Source organism: Microplitis mediator, chromosome 6, assembly GCF_029852145.1.
Source record: "Microplitis mediator isolate UGA2020A chromosome 6, iyMicMedi2.1, whole genome shotgun sequence".
NCBI classification, from domain to species: Eukaryota; Metazoa; Arthropoda; class Insecta; order Hymenoptera; family Braconidae; genus Microplitis; species Microplitis mediator.
The window spans coordinates 14,424,480-14,444,413 of NC_079974.1; the positions used below are offsets into that span (position 1 = coordinate 14,424,480).

The 19,934-nt window shown below is 33.7% G+C and overlaps 2 protein-coding genes across 3 annotated transcripts in view; both read left to right on the top strand.

The window, feature by feature from the left end:
• LOC130669654 (G-protein coupled receptor Mth2-like) overlaps nt 1–19,934 on the top strand; it is an 84,078-nt gene that overhangs the window by 57,088 nt on the left and 7,056 nt on the right. The window lies entirely within an intron of this gene.
• LOC130669655 (uncharacterized) lies at nt 13,210–17,283 on the top strand. Its single transcript, XM_057472669.1, has 2 exons — nt 13,210–15,085; nt 15,266–17,283. The coding sequence occupies exon 1, from the start codon at nt 13,210–13,212 to the stop codon at nt 14,575–14,577; it is 1,368 nt and encodes a 455-aa protein (XP_057328652.1). The 3' UTR covers nt 14,578–15,085; nt 15,266–17,283.

Genomic DNA, 19,934 nt, shown 5'->3' on the forward strand with positions numbered 1-19,934 from the left:
TTTTAATTTACATCGCTTTTATCTTTCCCAATCTTTGAAAATTTCCATTATGATGCAATAGTTTTACATTAAACAGGATCACAACTGACCCGTGGAGTAGGCCTACTGGGGAAACCACGTTAAAAAAACGCGCTAAGTACACTACCTCATAGGTGGCGTGGAAACGTGTGCATATTATGACGATAACAACTTTTATAACTTTTTGAATCGTTATATCTCAGAAACGGTGGCTCGTAAGAAAAAAAGTATTGATACATTTTTTATAGATAATTTTATGATCTACAATTTTTGTCTGAAGTACTTTTATGACAAAACTTACCGTTTTGCTGAAAATCGCGAAAAACTCATTTTTGTGACCTTTGATCTTGAATAAAATTTTTTCCTTACAGGGGAATGATGGGGAACTTCTAGACATTGTTTATAATTATGTTTTGAACAATTTCACATAAATTCAGCTTGTTGGGACTTTATGTAACTTCGAATGTCTAAATTGACCGGACTATTGATCTGTTTATATATGAACAGATATGTTCATATATGATCATGCATGAACGAATATAGTCATTTTTAGAATCTCATTTAGAATATCTGTAAATTATCAATTAAGTAGTTTAATTAGGATTTATTGTCTTCATCAATATAAATGTCGGTTAAAATTAAATAAAAAAAAAAAAAAAAAATTATTAACCATTGACTATTATTTTACTGTGTAGCTACAAAAAATGATCGTAATGTATGTGAAAATTAATCATAGCACATTACTAGTTCTCGTTATAAGAGGAATGGGTCGTTTTTACATACGACTGAGCAACGATCTAACATAGCAACCATTACTATGTTACTCATTATGTCGAAAACATGACTGGTTATCGTGTTCACAGTCACCATTCGCTATCCAGATAATACAGGTTCTTGTCGGCAGTCGATGTGTTACTATATAAAATAGGTATAGGTCCTGTGTGGAGATGCGAAAGACTCTCCGGACAAATGCGTTCCATTGTCGTTCAGCATAGTTACCATTCCTGTTCTGGACAGGAACTGTTGCTTTCAGTCACATGTCTGAGTGCTGTTTAGCAGAAACTAATATTGTAAACAGCACTCAGAACATTTTTGAAAAAATTTTATTTTTGAAATATCTCCGAACGCACCCTACCGGCTCATCCGTTCGAAAGTTACAGAATATTTACATACATATACTCGGACATCATCTTGAAATTAGTAAGAATAGCTCCCTAGAACGTCAAAACGTCAAGATCTGTTAGAAATTCGGTTTTCGAAAGTCGGACCGAAACTAATAACTTCCCTTTCTTTGAAAATATTCAATTTCCTAAGCGGGAAGTTAAACAAGTCATCTTTCGTGTTATGTTGTATCGATTGATAGAGGTATTTACATACCTCTAAGATTATAAAATTCAGCTGACGTTGCATTGATGTACACATGCATGTGCTGGATAATTAAATGCGCATGTGCAGTCCAGATATTTTGATCATGTTAATAAGATATAGGAGAAGGGGGGGGGGGGGGGGGCAAAACAGGGTAGTTGAGGAATTACTGAGTTTTCGAGGACTCAAATACGCTAAATCTTTTTGTTTTTAATAATATTCAGAATAAATAAAAAAAAATTTCAGTTGCCGTTAAAACAAAAATCTTTTTACTTTCGCGGGCGAAATGGGGCCTCCCTAAAAAAGATGGAAAAAAAAATTCCTGGATATTAAATAGGGGTGTGTGAATCTTGTTCGAATCGAATCGAGTCGAATAGTTAGATTCGATTCGATATTCGAGTCGAATATCGAATAGTTCGAAAGATTCGAATAGTTCGAAAGATTCGAAGAGTTCGAAGGGTTCGAAAGATTCGAATAGTTCGAAAGATTCGAATAGTTCGAAAGATTCGAATAGTTCGAAAGGTTTGAATAGTTTCGAAACTTTACCGAATCTTCGGTAAATAGGGGAGCCTGGGGCACGAAGGCCCCACTCAAAAATTAGGTAAAAATTTTTTTTTATTTTCCGTCAAGTTATGACCTCTATAATGTTTTTATCATATTTTAAGCCAATATGTGATATGTGGGGTAAAATGGACCACTCGAAAAATAAAATTGTAATGAAAAAATTATATTGGTTTTTATTTCCCATCAAATTATGACCTTTATAATAGTTTTATTATACTTTAGGTCAATATTTGATATGTGGGGCAAAATGGACCACTCGAAAAAAAAATTGCATCGAAAAAATTATTTTTTTTTTATTTTCCGTAAAGTTAATTTTTTTGTTACATTTTTTTTTAAGGGGCCCATTATACCCCACATATCACATATTGGCCTAAAATATGATAAAAACATTATAGAGGTCATAACTTGACGAAAAATAAAAAAAAATTTCTTACCTAATTTTTGAGGGGGGCATTCGTGTCCCAGGCCCCCCTATTTACCGACGATTCGTTAAAGTTTCGAAACTATTCAAATCTTTCGAACTATTCGAAACTATTCAAATCTTTCGAATTATTCGAACCTTTCGAACTATTCGAACCTTTCGAACCTTTTGAACTATTCGAACTTCTCGAACTATTCAAACCTTTCGAACTATTCGAACCTCTCGAACTATTCGAACCTTTTGAACTATTCGAACTTCTCCAACTATTCAAACCTTTCGAACTATTCGAACCTTTCGAACTATTCAAACCTTTCGAACTATTCGAACATTTCGAACCTTCGAGGCGAATCTCGAATCGAATCGAACAATTCGATTCGCCACGAATAATTCGAAGTTTCGAATATTCGCACACCCCTAATATTAAATAAATTTGATTAAATTAAATTTCTTTGTTAGTAATTTATATAAAGAAAAATTACATTTTACACAATTATTGGATGCAAAGAAAGAAAAAAAAATTTTTTATTGGTTTTTATCATAAAACCCATTATAAAATCCATTAACATTTTTCGACTGACACTCAATTTTTGAAAAAGTTTAGCAAAGAATATTCATAATAATGCTCCATTATATTTACACAAGTGATTTTGGAATGTTTAAAAAACATTTAAAAAATAGAATTTTTTTAACTTCCCGCTACGAAAATTGAAAATTTTCAAAAACACGGAAAGTTATTGGTTACAAAATCTAATCAGCTCTAAAACTTTATAAGCCGCGTCGAATGCCACCTAAACCATCAAAATCGGTTCATTCGTTCAAAAGAAACCGTTGACGAAAGAATTTAAAAAAATTTTTTTTTTTAGTTTTTTGAAATTTCTCAAAAATGACTGCATAAATCAATTTCAAAATATGATCAGCTTTAGAACTTGATAAAACACGTCGATTGCCACCCCAACCGTCTTAATCGGTCAATTCGTTTGAGAGATATCGTTGGAGAAAAAATGGTAAGAAACGTTTTTTTTCGAAAACAACAGCATACAAAAGTATTTTCGCACTCGAAGAACTCGAAAATGTATCCACAACAATATTTTCGCGCTCGAAGAACTCGAAAATGTATCCACAACAATATTTTCGAGCTCAGGAGCTCGAAAATAGTGGGAAATTTTACGGCTGGCCCGCAAGGTCAACCGATAGACCGATTTTTTTATAAAGTTTTGGGGGTACTCTGTTTAGCCTACCTTACCTCATTTTGCCCCCTCCCCCCTCCCCTAATATAATAGCTAAATTCAAAGTGATGTCATAAAAGAGGAAGCTGATTAGTTATTGGCTTAAATTATTTAGGGGTATACTCCGCCCACTTCACCCAAATTCATCAGTGATTTAACATAAAAATGAGTGTAAGTTTAATATATCGACGTTTTAACTAGCAAATTGTCTACACTGTTAGAAGTATTTATTTGAGCCAAATAAGATTTATTAATAGTTAATAAATGATTTATTAAATGAGATTTATTTGAGCCAAATAAGCCATTTCTTAATAGTTAATAAATGGCTTATTTGAATAGATAGAAATGACACATGAAGTTCAGGTTATAACTTTGAATGGAATGAGCGTGATTGTTAGTAAAAATTTATTATAATATTTCATTTTTTTTATATCTTTTGTATAATAATTTTTATTTTCAATTAACATTAATTGTGTGTATTATTTTCTTTAAAAAAATAAAATTAAACAGTCCTATAAAATATTTGTCATAACCTTACTTAATTAACATCACGTGTCATTTCTTTCTATTCAAATAAGCCATTTATTAACTATTAAGAAATGGCTTATTTGGCCCAAATAAATCTCATTTAATAAATCATTTATTAACTATTAACAAATATTTATTTGGCTCAAATAAATACTTCTAACAGTGTAACTCCATTTCAGAAAATCCTGCATTTATGTGATCAGAAAGTAATTAAAAAATTTTTTTTATTCGTCTTCGGACGGCCTAACGGTAAGGTCGTGTATGAAGCTCTTCCTTATACGCTACGAGTTTATTCTTACAGCAGTGCATGAGTGATATACAGTCAGCTTAGAATTTCTTAAGTGCTTATTAGTGAATTGTCGTGCTAAATTAAGTGTTTAAAAAAAAAGTGCCAAGGAGTTCGGCCAAGGAGCCTTTGGCAGGTGGAGGTGGGAGTGATATCTTTCTGACTACAGAAAGATAAGCAGTGACCAGGATGGAGTCTGTATCAGTGCCTATAGGTTATGCAGATGCAACGAGAAATGAAAGCTTCCCGACTAAAGAATGTGCCATAATAGTTGATGCAATTGAAGATATAACAATCAAAGAGTACATCAATGCTATAGCTCTTAAAGTCACCGCAAAAAGTATAAGGTACATATCGAAAATATCACAAAATAGAATCTGTGCATACCTTGCGTCTGAAGAAATTGCTGATAAATTAGTTCATGAATGTGAAAGCATTAAAATAGGATCAAGAGAACTCAACATTAGACCTTTGGTAAATATAAATAAGAGGATCATACTATCTAATGTCCCACCGATAATCCCACATAGCCACATTCTTGAGGCATTAGCAAAGGAGAACATTGTACCTACATCGACCATTACCTGTCTTAGAGTAAATTCCAATGAGCCAGGTCATTCACATATCATGAGCTTTAGAAGACAAGTATATCTAAACCCTGATGACGCCAAGAAAATTTCAGAGATTATAAAAATTCAATTTGATGACACAGTATATAATATTTATTCCTCATGTAACTCAATTAAATGCTTTGTCTGTCAACAAGATGGACATATTGTGAAAGTATGCCCTAATAGCGGTTCCCCATCTCTTAACATGGACAAAAATAAAGCAATAACAACAAGTGGACAAGCTAAGCTCCATGGAGAAGAATACTTAACCAATTCTGTTTTATCCAAGGACAACGTTGACCATCATATAAAAAAACCAACAATGTTATCTGACTATATTCCCATAGACACAACAACAATAAAAAAAAGGCCATTCGGCAGCCGAAATGGAAGGTAGATTTTCCAATTAATTTATATGAAAAGTTTCATACATACTTATCTTGTGATACATGTTAGTGTATAGTCATGATATGAAATTAGGCTCGTTTTCTAAGAGTGAGGGTAAAAAAAGACAACGACTATTTTCGATAGAGAACTTCAGATAGTTGATTTGACAAAACAATATATAGGTAACCTACCAAACTAAGCTTCACGTAAACAAAGTATAGAAAATTTAATTAGTATGAGATCATAATTGTAATCGCTATTACGATGGCAAGACCAGTTATAATTATAGGACGTACAGGTACGATTGAAACATCATGAATAACGAAAGAAATACTTTTAAATTATAAAATAGCTGTGAAATTTACAGGTTATTTTGTTCGCAATAAAATACAACTCACAAAATTGTATTATAATGAGAAATTCATAAGTTATGTGGAATGAACACCATATTGTCAACATTTTTTGATTCCATTAGAATTTTTAAGGCTATCAAATTATTGGAAGAAATGGTCAATACATAAAGTTTAAGGTTAAAAATTGAAGCTTACTAAACAAGCTTTAAAATACTTTCTACTGAAATTGTCTATCAGTTTTAGTTTTAAGTCATATAAGCTTCAGCAGTGATTAAAAACTGATTTTTACGAAAAATCATGAAAATTTATACAGCCATAATTTCAAAACTATTCGAAAGATTTAGCCCATCTTTAAACTTGACCAAGGTAATCGCCTATAGAATAAGTGTAAAAAATTTCATTAAAATCCGATGAGAACTGTGCGCGCTATCGTAATGACAAATCAGTGATAATCATAGGAATTAGAGGTACATTCGATACATCATAAACAATAAAAGAAATACTTTTAACATATAAAAAAGCAGTGAAATTTACAGATTAATTTCTGCACAATAAAATACGACTGACGAATCTGGATTATAATCGGACAAGCATAAGTTATGTGGAATTAAAACTATATTTTCAACATTTTTTGATTCCATTAAAATTTTCAAGGCTATCAAATTATTGGAAGAAATGGTCAAAATATAAAGTTTAAGGTCGTAAATTAAAGCTTATTAGTCAAGCTTTAAAATACTTTTTACAGAAATTATCTATGAGGTTTAGTTTTAAAGTTATATGAAGTTTAACAGTGACCAAAAGTTGATTTTTTCAAAAAAACGTTAAAATTTCAAACAGCCATAACTTCTAAACTAATCGACCGATTCAGCTCATCTTTGAACTTAACCGTGGTTATTACACATAAAATAAGTGTGAAAAATTTCATTAAGATCGGATAAGAATTGTAGACGCAATCGTGTCCTCAAAAGTCCGTTATATTACATAAATATATATATATATATATTTTATTGCCATGGTACCTCAGTCTACTAAAGTATACCCCAATAGAAGCCATTAGCTGCTGGTCGATCCTCAACTTCGAACACTGTACGTATACTAGTGTTTTACAAATAGGTAAAATTTAACCAAAACAGTTCGTTAGTTAGAGGCTGTCAGCTAAGCCCTATTTGAGTTTAGACCAAATACTTATTTTTTTCTTTAAAGTAGAGAGTCTGCTGAGAAAATTGCCGTTGGGCAGGAGTCTTTAAGTTATATAGAAGCTGAGATACAAATATTCGAAAATCAGTGAAAAATCGACTTTTTTAAAAATTCAAAAAATTCTCCAGCGGCCAGATTTGATTATATCGGGTCCAAATTTTCAGGATCGTCTTTTTTTAAGGTGTACTTTTGAGGAAAAAATCGGCATCAAAATCGTTAACCTGAGTGCGCACACTTTCGTCGAGAATTAATGGATCTGCCCATATATATATATATATATATATATATTGTAACGAGGTTTATGAAACCCTCATTATCGCACCATGATAATAGGCCGTTACCCAGGGTAGTTACCACATGCTATCTGGTTTACCCGCTAGATTATATTCAATTATTATTATTATTTAATAATCCCTCTCCATTCGTATTTTCAATGGAAGGGATGCGCATCACGTCGACGCATAAGCATCGACGTGAATCTATAAGAAGGCCTGCGCGCCGTTAATTATTCAGATTTATACTAGTATTCTCACCATTAAATTCATAATGAATTTATAATAAATAAGTTTATTCTTTTAATCTTTTCTTTTAACTTTTACCTACCTGTCTACGCCTGAGTATTCAGTAGTATTTAAGTATACTTTTTAATTACTCAAATAATCATTAACTTCAATGATTATTCTCGTGTATACCTGCTACACTCCTAGCCTACATACCTTCCTGTAGAAGACGGCAACCCCGTAGAGGTGCATACCTGCTGTATCCTCATCCTAGCCTATAGTACCTGCCTATAGTAGACGGTAACCCCGTAAGATGTATACCTGCTACATCCTTTTCCTACGATACCTGCTCGTAGAAGCGTGTACCTGCCACGTCCTTTTCCCACAATACCTGCTTGTGGAAGCGCGTACCTGCCGCGGCATTTGCCTACAATACCTGCTTGTAGAGGTGCATACCTGCTGCACTCCTTTCCTACGATACCTGCTCGTAGAAGCGTGTACCTGCCACGATCTCATCCCACAATACCTGCTTGTGGAAGCGCGTACCTGCCGCGATTTACCCTGTAATACCTGCTTACAGAAGCGCGTACCTGCCGCGATTATCATCTACAATACCTGCTTGTAGCTGTACCAGACAATTGTGATACAGAGCTCACAATTGTCTTAATTATTTATTGCTCTCGATCATCAACACCTCACAGGTAAGTATAATGACACTATTATTATACTTCTATAATTTCTTGTGCTTCTCACTAGTTTGGCTTACTTGCAACTACCTGTAGTCTACTATCTTTCTTTCTCTGGTATTATTATTACCCTATACGATGCCCCACGACTCCCGATCCTTTATATGCCTTTTGTATATATAAATTTATGGCCAACCGGTCGTCTGGTCCTTACGAACCGGGTAACACCAGGATCTGTTACCGAATTATTAGCTCACTAGCTAAAAGGGACACGGGCCCATTTAATTTAAATGGGTAACGGACGGTTGATTCATCCCTATTAGAGGGGTGGACCTCAACAACGTTTCAGTGGCGCCCAACGTGGGGCCAACGTTGGCAAAAGATTACAGGAAAATTTAAAACAGTAAAAAATTGCATTAACTTTACAAAATTAAAATCATTACTCCCACACTGGCTTCAATTCAACTCACGTTTCAGTGATGTCCAGTGTGGGGCCTCGTTGGCTAAAAGACTACAATAATTATTAAAATACAATTTAATTACCTTCACTTGCATATCTGTAATTACCTCTATTCATTAAAATTATTAAAATCTGAAAATAACTTCATTCAATTTAACTTACGACTAACTCATAGCCACGCCAAAAGATTATACTAAAATCCTACATAAAGTTACATATTATTGTTAAAACTACAGGAAAAATTATTAAAGTCTAAAACGTAAATTCATTAGCTTCATTTCAACCGCAAAACTTAAAACCCTTAAAATCAGTAAAATCACCTGGCCAACCAGTGTTAAACATAATTTATTACTCTATAAATTACCTGTATAAACTACTTCTTTATGCAAGCATCACTTGCATCGTAAAAATTTATTAATTACTTAAATTCATTACTATACTCTGTTTAAAAGAATATAATTTATTTGATAAATTTATCATCAATAGCAATTTTCCATTTAGGTATAATATTAAAATCATATTAAAATCATCTAATAATAAAATTAAAATCATTAGAATTTTTGATCAGCTCCTTCTGAGCAATAATTAAATTAAAATAAAATTATAAATAATCTCAAATTCTATGTAAAAATGTATGACATCATATAAAATAAATTTCAAAAATGAGACGCTTTAAAAAAATAGTTCCTGGAACTCTCGGCGTCGCATTCCAATATCTCACGTGATCCGACTCGCGGTATCACGCGTAGAATATTATTTTCAAAAACCTGAAAAACTCGACACACAATAATTACCAGATTATACCACTTTGGTAATAATCTTATTTTTCAATAGTCATTTAATAATTCTATAAATTACTTTGATTACCCATAAGATATTATTTAATCCAATGGTTTGACCTTGTCTGTTTACGGCTTCACCGCTTCAGACTATAATCCTGAAAATTGCTATGTCATTTAAACATTGTATAAATAAACATTGTTTATATAGCTGCACTATAAAACCTATTCAAGGTGGCTAATAAAACTATTTTTAACCTTGTGGCTTCACCACATAAATAAAATGCTATTAAATTAATTATCATTTATTTAAATAAATAATGGAGCATTAAAACCGATTCGTCGGAAAAATACCGAAAACCTGTGCACATGATCATAGCATGCGCACAGTCACCAGGAATCTGCAAATTTAAGCCCTTCTGGCATTCAACATAAAATAATGTTAATTTATAAATTTATTTAAATAATTGTATAAGCCCTTCTGGCTATCAGACCTGGTAATATAGAACTCCGGTTCTAGTACAGTCTTTAGAACTGTCCAGATCATACAATGATCTATAAAATATAAATCATCTTTGATTATTTAAAATCAAATCATAAGTTATCATGTATCGGAGACTAGATAACTAATCAAAGAAAAAGAATCAATCTCTGAAAAACCACGAATTTACATACTTGACGCAACGCTCACTAAAGTTTATAATAAATAAAATAAAATAAATGTTGCATTAAAATTTGATAAAAAGTAAATTCCGCGAATTACTCCAAAAAGTAGTTGAGAACCGTTTAACATAATTTAGTATATTAAATCACTAGAAAATTATAATTGACAGACTATACATTAACCCCCGCTTCTCACCTGACGTGACGTCACGATCACAGATCAAGCGCGTCGCTACCACCACCTCATAATCTAACCTGACGCCATACAGTACATATCGTATTCAGAAGTACCTGTCTCTCATAATTTTACTCATTTTCTATAATCGCTACAAGCTCTCCTGAGCAATAGTAATTCAACTAACTGACAACATTTATAAACTTTTGTGACCTGGTTTTTGCTGCTATAATCGTAAGTACGAATTAAATATATTTAAATTCGTGAACTGGGATAACTCTCAGGAACACCTGTATCGATCCATGGTGTATAATCTAGCATCTCTTTCCATATTTATTCAACTAACCGCCCAGCGGCTATTTGAACAGATATAACGATGACCGACTAAAAATAATCCCTTGAAAAAGGAGAGTCGAGAAACAAGACTGGAGCAATATTTAATTACCCCAGTAAAAACCTTAACTTCACATATTTCATTTTGAAACATATTAACAATAAATAAAATCTGATATTATCCCATAACTACCTCAAAGTACCTGTACAAACTCTGAGGGATAATAACAAAAATAAAACTTGCATCATAAATATTTTGTTACTCAGTAAAAACTCGAATATTAAATAATAAAATAGAAAAGAAAATTCTTAAATTAAAATTATTCATAATAAAATATAAATATCAGATTAAAAAAAGACATTTATAATTAAAATAAAGAAAAAGATAAAATATTAAACCTGAAAGAAAATCGTGAACATATTAAGTGCTATTTTTCGATATCTTACAGATAACGAGAAAACTGCAATCGCCCTATCAAAATAAAAATACTGTTTATGAACGGTTTTTTTTCAGTTTAAGTGTTTTACTGTTCATTTTCAGTTTTTTAACAGTAAAATAATTACAATTTTATGGTTACAATGTGCGCAAAACAAACTTATCTTATACCCACTAAAAGCTGTTAGTTTGCAGAGATTTTTCAGTCATTATCTGAAATTTTGACTGTAAAAAGACATATAAAAATACCAAAACTTATAACTAAATACTCCTTGAGTGAACTATTTATAAACTGTCATACAACTACCTTAGAATCATATGTCTATGGTAATACAGCTCAAGTTTTGATCTTACCAACCAAGTTAAAACCATAAAAAAATGGCCGAAAAACTGATATTTGATAGCTTGAACTCAGTAAAATCGAAAATTCGATAATTTTTTTTAAATGATTATCAAAAAATAATTTTTTGATTATTTTTCAGTAAGACTGAATTTTTTATCAAATTATCTTAATTAAATTTAATTTTAATCAAAGATTTTATTTTAATAACAATTATTCATTTTTATTATTCCTTTATATATAATTAACATGAAATCATTTTGAAAAACATAATATATAAATATAACACTAAAAAATTTTCATAGAGAAGCAAATTCAATTTTTTCACTATACGTAAGTATTAATAAAATTAGAAAAAAAAAACTAAATATTATTTTCTTGCAACAAATGCTTTTATCATATTTTTTTTAATTAGCAAATTCAGCAAGTAAAAACTATATAAAATTATCGTAGTTTTGTCTCATTTTTCTCATAAACCGCTAATAAGAGCCAAAAAGAAAACCTGCGTAACATTATACAGCTTTCACTGTACTTTAAACTGAGTCTTAAAAAAAATAAATAGATAACAGATCAACACCTTTTTCTATCGATGAAAATGATGGTATTCTTATAGTTCTAATGACAATTTTTTTACAGTTTATTTACAGTTTACTTGATATAAGTTGGAAAACCGTTATAAAACCATTTAGTAAGCGCACATTGTAACCACTAAACACCTATCAATTTATAGTTATTAAACAAGTTTTCATTTTTGATAGGGCGACTAAAAGGAGATATTGTTCCGGAAACGGAAGTCAATAACCAGAGCAACAGTGTAACAGCGATACCTCTCGCAGCCCGGCTCAGCGTACGTGAATTTCGGACACACACATACGACCAAGCAACAACAGTACAGTCGCTTCAAAGTATAGCGACCCCAGCGAAAGCGAAAGTAAAGTACAACCACGAGCGCGCATGCTCCACAGTTCACGCGCCAATCCTCAACTCCCGCTTCCCCTGCGTTTGCCTATATCCAATAAAAGTAAGAGTCTTCATACCATCTGAACTCGAACTACAACTAATCGATAGTATAGCTATATCTATTACTTTATACGCTATACCACACTTAACGTATTCACCGGTATACAACAGTATCAGAAACTGCGTTCTATTTATTGCAACGAATAATTTAATATTTAAAGAAAACGTTCACATCGAATATTATTATTTAAATATTATTTAAACATTATTGATTATCATATAAAATAATTAAATATTATAATCCTTCTGATTATAATTTATTATTATCAGGTAACAATTGTTTTATTTACCACGTGGGTTTAACCTATTATTTCGTTTATTTAATTCTAATTTGTTTATTTAATTTAACAGATCCTAAAACCTGGACTCCTTATTTAATATTTAAATATTATCTATTTACAAAAAATTATTATTTGAAAAATATACATTTGGAAAATACACGAACATAAAATAACCCGTATATAACCTGTAAGTATGCAAGCTATCACCACATAAATGGTAGCCGAACTTTATATATTCTACTATTTGATAAAAATAAAATAAAATAAGGACAACTTTATTCGACTATTACCGGGATAGCAACACGCGGGAAATAAAATCCGTACCACACAACTATAAAAACGCCGCGATAAAAACACACTCATACCTACACCTGACGATACCACTTAACGCTACGTGACCGGAATAATAAACATAACTGAACAATACATTTGACAGAATTTATAACTAAATAAATAAATCCAGCCGGTGTATTGATAACAAAATATACCACGTGATAAAATATAAACTGAAAAAAAAATATTAATAAAAATATACCATAACTTATCGTCGACTGAACACCGCGTGACCTATTTTATAAATATGGGGCATCGTCAAAATCCATCTAACGAGATGAATCGCGGTCTTAACGATCTCTATAACACCGAAGATGATTTTGAAAATCCACAACTTCCTGTCAACGCGAATGTTCAAGTAATCGAAGGTGACCACGGTCAAATAACACCAAACGGGCGCGATCAACGTACTTTATCGTCGTCGATACCCTCACCACTCAATCTAAACAACTTGACGACAATAATTGACAGTCGATTCTTATCGAATGACGCTATTATACGACAACTGAGCCTACAAATAGACGAATGTATGAGGGGTCACCATGACTCTCAAAGACAGATAAGACATATACAAAAGAACATGGACGACGTCCAACAGAATCTGACTTTATTAAGTAACCACATAAGGGAGACCAATCAAACCGTAGGTCTGTACGCTCGCTGTACCACCAATATGTTAAAAAGAGCGCGTACTCGTGGAGATTTGGGATTAGAAGATCTTCGATTACTTAAAGAACTAAATATGGAAAAATTACCTGATTCAAATATCAACCCTGCCGACATCACCGCAGAAATTATTCGAGAAATTACAAATGCAGCCGCATGTACTGCTCGACCTGCTTCACATTTACATGGTCCTCCACCACTACCATCATCTCCTCGTCCTTCCATGCCGAACGCTAACTCCAGCTACCACCAACCTCTCCGAATCGACTGCCCTCATGGAACAGCCGGCCAATCAATGCATGGGACGGAATATAACAGCCAACGAAGCTTCGCTAAAAATGTAGCTGCCGCTGAAGCTATCATGAGTCAGCGTGGACTCACATATCCCAGCACCACTTTAAAAGCCCGGGAATATTTACGAGCCCTGACCGACTTCGGGAAAGAAATGGGCTTAACCGAATCAGAGCACCTGACACTGGCTAAAACAGCCATGTACCAAGCTGAAGGACACTGGGTGAGACAGTATCAACATTCCTGGCACTGCTGGGAAGACTTTGCTAAATCCTACACCGAATATTTTACATCGGGGAAAACTGACTTAGACATAAGTCAAGAAATCATGACCACGTACCAACAACACCGTGAAGATCCCAAGACGTTCATCAAAGAAGCCATGATGAAATATCAAGAGATGGACAAAGCACCGTCAGAAGAAGAGCAAGTTCTCGTGATCAGAGCTCGCTTATCATATGAAATCCAGTCTCAACTTGACTCTCTGGCTCCTTACACCAAAACCTATTCACAATTAAACTCAGCCGTGAGAACAGCTGTACAACGATTAGCTCAGAGAGCCAAAGCCGCTGCAGAGACCAGAAAACCTGCAAAATATACCAAAAGAGCGTATGAAGGAGTACCTTCATCAGACTCAGAAGACTCGGAAATTTGTTAATAAATGTAAAACCTGTCTTCTACATAATCCCGACACAAACCCACCAAATATTCCTGAAGGTCACCGACCTATTACTGAACCTTGGGAGTGTGTATCGATTGACACCATCGAACCGTTACCGCGTTCAACTCACGGTAAAACGCATTTATTTGTACTACGCGACGTGTATACACGCTACCTAAAATTAAAATCGACACCAGAACTGACCTGCGCTTATAACACCTCTATCCACAGTTCCCTTGCATGCAGCCCTACCCTCTTTAATTTTGGTAGAGATCCTAGATATCTAGAACTGCACCGCAACCTTTCCATAATACCTGAAATAATTATACCTGTGGAGCGTGAGCAACTCATGAAATTCGGCATTTTGTTGAATTAAAAATGCTAAAGGCACAAGATGTACAAAAAACCGCGCGAAAATCTCCGCGACCTGAAACTAACTTAACCGTTGGCGCTGAAGTATATATAAAATCAAAAACTCTGAGTCGGAAAGCAGAAGGAATCGCTGGTAAGCTCGTTCCACCCAGAAAGGGTTCATTTTTTATAAATAAATTTATATCCTCCAGCATGGCTACCATTTGTGACAATAACAACAAAATTATTGGCACCTATAAATTATCCGATTTAAAAGTGCCTAGAAGGTCCACTCGCAAACTTGAGTAATTAATTTATTATTTTACTTTCACAGACAAGACCACCTGAACAACACTCAAGGGCGAGACACTTGAGCACCTGCGCTGTTATTGAACACGAGACATCACTGTAAACCTGAGAAGAAATGGCCGAAGAAAACAACCGTCAATCCAACATACGACATTACTGGAGTAACCCTGTGTTCAAGGCACCTGCATTTGTGGGTCCTAATATTCCAACGACGCCTAATCTGCTATACAAATTCCACGTAACACGAGATCATCGTCGTACCATCGTGTACGATCAGCCTAATAGTAAACTGGTTGAAATCAGCGACATATCATTTGTACAACCAGTACCAAAATCAGCGACCATCACTACACCACCAGACTTCACTGCGGTACTATTTATTGTACCATTAACAATCAAAATCGGAGACTCCGTACACGAAAGTCAGTACGATCTGAGGGACACTGTACCTGAAGAGACCTGGAGGGCTTACTGGCGAACATTATGCCAGAAAGTCGAGGTATTACCACCTGCTACAAGAACTGTGGGGACTCAGACCGCAGAAACCAGGCTATCATCTGTACCTGGGTCAACCGGATGTCTCCGCTGTAAACGAAAGGGACATTCACATCAAGAATGTACCAATGCCAAATTTGGGGACGATTACTGCACCAGCTGTCTTAGAGTAGGACACAACAATAATTCATGTCCGTACTTGCCGTCATCATCAGCCGGATTTGAGCTGATGAAGGAATTCTGCCTCGCCTGTAAAACTCAACATCCATATTTCGACCCGAAATGCAGAGCCTGCAGAACCAGGGTAAACCTGAGCCGAGATGACAGAGGGGCTATTGACGTTCTTCCACCATAATCAACACCATCGACAACTGATTAAGTGTCTCGCACCTGAGGTAAACTGTTCAGAGAATTTATTCCATTTTTAATTTGACGTTCTTATTTTCTGGGCTTCACCTGAAATTTCAAAAAAAAAAAAAAAAAAAATCTCGTATTATTTTTCATTTGATTATTTAAGCCTTAATTTTGAAAAAAAATATTATATTATTATTTTATTATTTATTTAATTACTCAAGTTCTCTTTTGCAAAAGATTTGTTTTTGTACCTCAGAATGCGAAATGACCTGCATCTTATTAATTACCACTTTAAACACTACTCATATCATTATCTATATTACCGAAAAAAAGAAAAAAAAAAAACACATATAATCAAATATATCATACTACACAAATATATATGTGATGTTAAAATAAGTTTAATATTGTTTAAGAATAACATATAAAAAGAGAAAAAAAAAAAAAATAATACATATATAAGAATTTATAAATGTTACAAAGAAAAAAAAGAGATATAATTAATATAAAATTATATAAGATTATTTATAAGATAACATTTAATAACCAAATATTTTTATATTACTATAATATTGTACTACTAAAAGTATATTATTATACCGGGATTACCTGACAATTTATTGTAACTCGTTTATTATTTTGTATTTCCACTTTTATCTTTCGTTAAAAAAGGATATCGATTAATCCTACGAGTGTTACCTGATATACAATGTATTAAGTACCAAATGTTATTATAATTAATTATTGTTAACTATCTTTAATTAATGATTTGTGATAATTAACTATTTAATTTATCTTACTATTACTTTACAGACTAATTGTACGTAATCGCCTATGATCATGGTACTTTTTAAATCGCTTTCGACTGAAAGTCACCGAGTAACTTCCAGTCTGGCCCGGGGGTGTAACGAGGTTTATGAAACCCTCATTATCGCACCATGATAATAGGCCGTTACCCAGGGTAGTTACCACATGCTATCTGGTTTACCCGCTAGATTATATTCAATTATTATTATTATTTAATAATCCCTCTCCATTCGTATTTTCAATGGAAGGGATGCGCATCACGTCGACGCATAAGCATCGACGTGAATCTATAAGAAGGCCTGCGCGCCGTTAATTATTCAGATTTATACTAGTATTCTCACCATTAAATTCATAATGAATTTATAATAAATAAGTTTATTCTTTTAATCTTTTCTTTTAACTTTTACCTACCTGTCTACGCCTGAGTATTCAGTAGTATTTAAGTATACTTTTTAATTACTCAAATAATCATTAACTTCAATGATTATTCTCGTGTATACCTGCTACACTCCTAGCCTACATACCTTCCTGTAGAAGACGGCAACCCCGTAGAGGTGCATACCTGCTGTATCCTCATCCTAGCCTATAGTACCTGCCTATAGTAGACGGTAACCCCGTAAGATGTATACCTGCTACATCCTTTTCCTACGATACCTGCTCGTAGAAGCGTGTACCTGCCACGTCCTTTTCCCACAATACCTGCTTGTGGAAGCGCGTACCTGCCGCGGCATTTGCCTACAATACCTGCTTGTAGAGGTGCATACCTGCTGCACTCCTTTCCTACGATACCTGCTCGTAGAAGCGTGTACCTGCCACGATCTCATCCCACAATACCTGCTTGTGGAAGCGCGTACCTGCCGCGATTTACCCTGTAATACCTGCTTACAGAAGCGCGTACCTGCCGCGATTATCATCTACAATACCTGCTTGTAGCTGTACCAGACAATTGTGATACAGAGCTCACAATTGTCTTAATTATTTATTGCTCTCGATCATCAACACCTCACAGGTAAGTATAATGACACTATTATTATACTTCTATAATTTCTTGTGCTTCTCACTAGTTTGGCTTACTTGCAACTGCCTGTAGTCTACTATCTTTCTTTCTCTGGTATTATTATTACCCTATACGATGCCCCACGACTCCCGATCCTTTATATGCCTTTTGTATATATAAATTTATGGCCAACCGGTCGTCTGGTCCTTACGAACCGGGTAACACCAGGATCTGTTACCGAATTATTAGCTCACTAGCTAAAAGGGACACGGGCCCATTTAATTTAAATGGGTAACGGACGGTTGATTCATCCCTATTAGAGGGGTGGACCTCAACAACGTTTCAATATATATATATATATATATATATATATATATATACGTATATAAATTTTTTAACGAATGGTATTTTTGAACTCTACTCAACTAATTATGATAGTTTATAACGAAATTCCTTGAAAAATCGACCATGAGGACAAATACAATAGTTAGATTTTTAAAAAAATCTACCTAAAAAGATCTCTTCCTTCAGACTCATCTTCAACATCATCATTTCAAATAACCTACAGTCGACCGGAAAACAAGGAATTTAAAATACCTAAAAATCTATCACAATCCCACAAAAAACAAAAAAGTGATCTCAGTCCACCCAAGGATCCACAACAAGGGACCTAAGTGCTACCGCCAACAGTCCTTGAAGAGATTAACACTAATCCAATGAAATATACCTGTAACTCCAATCAACTTCAAAACTTGTTAGACAAAAGTTCAGGGCAAAAAATTATTTAGAATATTATAGAAGAGCTAAATGTTAACCCGAGTGAAATGGTCAAATAACTGCCTGAGTTATACCCTTTTCTCACAACAAGAGGAATGAAAATTAAATTTTCTAAACTCAGAAACAAAATAAAAAAGGAGTTTGGAATCGGTTACTCGAGCAATCCTGATTTATCCTGGACATCTGATGAGCCTATCACCGACTCAGAAAATACGGATACTGAAAAAGAATTGAACCATTAAAAATTAACTGACAAGGACATCTCTCTCTATCAATTTATTACTCATACTTATATATATTCTTCTCTATTACACATTATTCCACCATATAAAAGAATTATATGCACATCATTCAATGGAACCTAAATGGTTTGAACAAGAGACTAAAATTCCTGAAAATCTTGAATGAAAAAAACCACCCTGATATACTTTGTCTGCAAGAAACTCACTTAAAAAATAACACGATGTTCAGTATGAGAGGTTTTAATTGCTTTAATAAGAATGGAGAGAATGCCTCTCATGCTAGCGGGGGAGTTACGATATGTGTAAAATCACATATCCCTGTTCAACAAGTTCACATCAATTCTAATCTAGAAATTATTACAGTTAAAATTAAATTACCCCACGAAATAACGATATGTAACGTGTACATTCCCAACAACCATAAGTTAAAAGCTACTGAGCTGAATGATATATCGTCTCAAATGAGCAATCCAGTTATATTTATGGGGGGCGATAGCGAGTAAGTAATAATAATAGAGCGATAGCGAGAAAATGTTTAAAGACTTCTAGAAGAGCCTCATGGGCAAAACTTGGTATCCACTATTAATCATGAAACCTCGACGAATCAAATTTGGAAGAAAATAAATAAAATAAATGGTAAACCATCAACCAGAGTGTCTTCGATTTTAATGGATAAGCAAGAACTGCCGCATTCTTTCCTACAAGCAAAAGCTGAACTTTTGGTGGACACCTTTGCACACAATTCAAGTGATAATAACTTCTCACAGTCCTTTATAGTGTTTAAACAACTTGAGGAGTTAAAAGCGTACCAACCCAAGCCCTACGAACCTCTGATCAAAGAAAATCTAATGAATGACACTAACTCCCTCCTTTCAATGGAGGAATTGAAAGAAATCATCAAAAATAGCAGAAACTCATGTCCAGGTCCTGATGGGATCCCCCTGTCACTGAGAAAAATTCTTCCTGAAAGTTTTCTAAAATATCTGTTAAATGTACACTTATCCAAAAAATTAAAGGAACAA

What these genes read in the sequence shown, in the direction of transcription:
- LOC130669655 (XM_057472669.1), top strand. Translation starts at nt 13,210, where the DNA reads ATGGGGCATCGTCAAAATCCATCTAACGAGATGAATCGCGGTCTTAAC.